The sequence below is a fragment of the Pyxicephalus adspersus genome, chromosome 4 (assembly GCF_032062135.1).
Source record: "Pyxicephalus adspersus chromosome 4, UCB_Pads_2.0, whole genome shotgun sequence".
Taxonomy (NCBI): domain Eukaryota; kingdom Metazoa; phylum Chordata; class Amphibia; order Anura; family Pyxicephalidae; genus Pyxicephalus; species Pyxicephalus adspersus.
The window spans coordinates 45,313,282-45,316,742 of record NC_092861.1 but is presented as its reverse complement, the minus strand read 5'-3'; the positions used below and the strand labels follow the sequence as shown (position 1 = coordinate 45,316,742).

At 35.8% G+C, this 3,461-nt stretch overlaps 1 protein-coding gene across 1 annotated transcript in view; it reads right to left on the bottom strand.

Moving 5' to 3' along the window:
- Nucleotides 1-3,461, bottom strand: part of SMC4 (structural maintenance of chromosomes 4) — a 26,791-nt gene that overhangs the window by 3,355 nt on the left and 19,975 nt on the right. Inside the window, 4 exon segments of the mRNA XM_072410141.1 lie at nucleotides 914-1,123; nucleotides 1,217-1,390; nucleotides 1,731-1,875; nucleotides 3,129-3,318. Coding sequence (XP_072266242.1) covers nucleotides 914-1,123; nucleotides 1,217-1,390; nucleotides 1,731-1,875; nucleotides 3,129-3,318 — 719 coding nt within the window.

Here is a 3,461-nt window from a genome sequence, read left to right as displayed (position 1 = left end):
TAAAGTCTAGCAAATATGTGCAATGCAAGGTATAGAGTATATAACACTTTCTAAAGAGATCTGAAAATATCATACTTGGATTTACACCACAATGATCAATACCTGATTGATCTGAAATTTATAAACCCAATGTATGGGAATAATACATGCTGTATGTGCTTCTTTCATGTTAGGTGGAGAGAACCTAACAATGGTCAACTACACCATGAATTAAAACATAAAACAAACACATTTTATTTTCTTTACCTTATTGCTGGCCCATCCCTAGCACTTTTAGTACTAGAAGCTATTCTTTCCTACAGCTATGATATAGTTCTTCACATGTGTGAATAAACCATGCTACACTTCCTCTTTTTCACTTAGGTGGTGGCTGAAAGACTTATGAGCAGGTGCTGTCCTGAAAATTTCAGACAGATTGTAGAGCCACACAGTGATTTTAGTCCAGAATTGTACACAATTCTGATCTAAACTAAAAGAACAGGGTGAGGGTGGGTATTACAAATATGGGAAAAACAATGGAAACAATTAGATGTGGGAAACTGTTGGGTATTACTTTCTATATTGCCAAGTGAGAAGATTTATCCCTACTTCCAGTACAATCACTGAGACAAGCACGGTGTTCTACCCAGCCCCTTTTAGCTGGGTGCACAACCTGGAACTTGTCAGCAACCACCCAGCTGTTTTTGGTTGGTTACTGTAGAGTTGGCTTACAATACAGGTGCCACCCACCTACAACTTTGTCCCACCCGGCTTTAAAATGTTTGGGGGGTTTAACACTGAAGTAATAAGGGGGTTCATTTTAGCAAAGGAAACAGCTGTTCAGCTATGTGTGGGATGACCACTTTAATTCAGTTATTAGCAATGTAAAAGGTTGAAGCAAGCCATTGCATTCTAGGATCTATTCTGATTATTGCCAAACCTGAAACTGTAGGAAACTTACTTTCTGTTTGTATGCAGCAATAGCTCCAAGATTTGGCTTCATATTCCGACTCTCAGCTTCTAGCAGTGCAATTTTTTCTTCTATCTGTCGAGGGTTCTTTATTGCCTCAAGCTCTTCTTGGGTGAGTGTGGAGAGGACCTCTTCTGTATTGCCTTCTATTGTATGAAGAGTAAGTTTGGATATCTACAGAAAAAGATATGAGATTAAGCAGACTGCAAACATTTTACAAAAAATTGCACAAACGCCATTAGTTAAAAAGGTAAACCAAGACCTTACCTCTTTTTGCCAGTGTTTTATCTTAGATTGGTGTTCAGCTATGCTGCTATCAATCTGCTCAATTTTAAGCCTGATGTTAAGGGAGTCTTTTTGAAGGGCATGCTCTTGGTCCTGAATTGATTTCATTTCTTGCAGCAAACCTTTGTGCTTTTCCTGAGTATCAGGAAGTGTACTCTATTCAATAGAAAATAAACGTGTGTGAATATGTATGTGTTACTGGCAATGTTATTTTCAGCAGCAAGTGCAAGCAAAGGAAAGAAAAGTCAAACTGCTTGCCAAATTTACAAGTCAAAAGTAACTAATACTGTAGATATTGGAGATGTAAGAATACATAAATTGACAGAACTTGTGAGAAAAAACAAAAAACATGCTAACGTTTAAATATTAATGTCAAAAAGAGACATCACACATGGTATGATTTTTAGAAGATATCTATGTGTCAATAACGCATTCCAAAGAAGCCATTCCCTGAATTAAAATCAAACATTTTCGAATGAAACACTGATCAATATACCTCTGCTTCTTTGCATTCATTCATAACCGCAGCTGCCTTTTCCTCCAGCTGTTTTAGTTCTTCAGACAATTCTTCTATTGATTTGTCATTGTCAACAATCTCCTTTTCAGTGCGAACAGCAGATTCTTCTGCTTTCTTGAGGTTTCTACAAGGTAAAAAAGCAAAAACAGGACATTGATTAAGCATTAAAAGTAACTTATCCTTATTTGCACATTTACAAGGAGATTGAACAATGTAAATATGCGTGTCCATCCATACAATTATGTAACACATTTAGAAAAAAATTTTCCTAGCAAGCTATAAGGTTAGGTGTCCTTGAGCATTGTCAACCTGAGTTTTACTTTAGCTTGGAGAAAACAGAAAACAATCACCTAAATCTTATTGTTAAATTTGGAAATCGCATTTAGTTTTTCAGAGGTCATGTTTCTCCTGCTTTGCATTGCCCGCAAAAAAGTCCACAACTAACAGGATTTGAAAATACCCATATTCCAGGTAAACATTACAATTGCCACCAATAAATGTTCGTCAAAATAGAATGTCAATTTTGTTTTGTCTTGTCTTGTCAGCGCTGTTTGCAGGAATTAATTTCTATGGGCCCGTCACTATGAAACCCCTGCCTTTGCCCTAAATTATTCATCATTTAGGGCTCAGAAGCTTCTCCTATACATGCATAAGCAATAACTTTGGCTATGACTCAAGGGACCCTTCAAAAAGACAGTTTCTCAGACAATGCTACCAGAGCAAGTTTACTCTTTAGTAACCTAATTTGTTAGGTCAAAAAATGTAACATTACAGAAAATTGTTACAATTACAGAAAAATGTTACAGAACAGCAAAAACATTCTTCCCCCTCTATTTTATGGTATCCATAGTTGAGCAGAATCATTTTTTCCTGTTTTGCAGCAAGTTTGCAAAACAGCTCTGGCGGTAATGTAGCAAAACTAAAAAGGTAAAAGCTAAAACTTTACAAATCTTTTATTGCCTTTTATAGTGCAATATTATACAGGGACACAATTTTATTTTACTGTAAACAAGTCCGTGTTTTGTCATCAGGAGCCTCAGCGACACCTGCAGGCTAGTTGTAATTCCAGTGAGTCAGTAAATAGGCATGTGTGCAATTTTTAGATATTAAATACACTTACAAATTTAAGGTTATATGAAGATTGATGTACAATATACCCAACAGCTGTTTACCACCCCCCCAGGGTACAATTTTTTTTTTTCTATCTTTACATGAGGGTAGGATAGTTTAAAACAGAAGCTGGTTACACTATAGATCTATTTTTTTTAAAAAATAGTCAAATGACAAGATTTAGGAATCCGTAACAGACTAAAGGTACAGCTCTAGTATAGTTTTAAAAAAAAATCATATCTTGTGTACACGTGAAATTTAACATACCTATCAGCTGTCTTGATGGACACTTGAGCTTTTGTTATGGAAGAGGTGCACTCATCAATCTCCTTGTTGATCTTATCAACCTTGTCTTGTTGAGCTTTCAGTTTGTGATTGTTAATTTCAACTATGAGATTATGAAGCCTTTTTACTTCTGCTTCGATTTTTCCAGCTTTTTCTGCAGCCTTCTCAAATTCTTTATAAAAAAAAAAAAACACAAAACAATAAAAGTGTAATAAAGATGAACTAAACTTAAAAGAGCCTAAAACAAATACACCTTGCCTATAAAAAAAATACACTTACCTTCAATCCTGCAGGGCAGTTTGATCCATCCGGAGG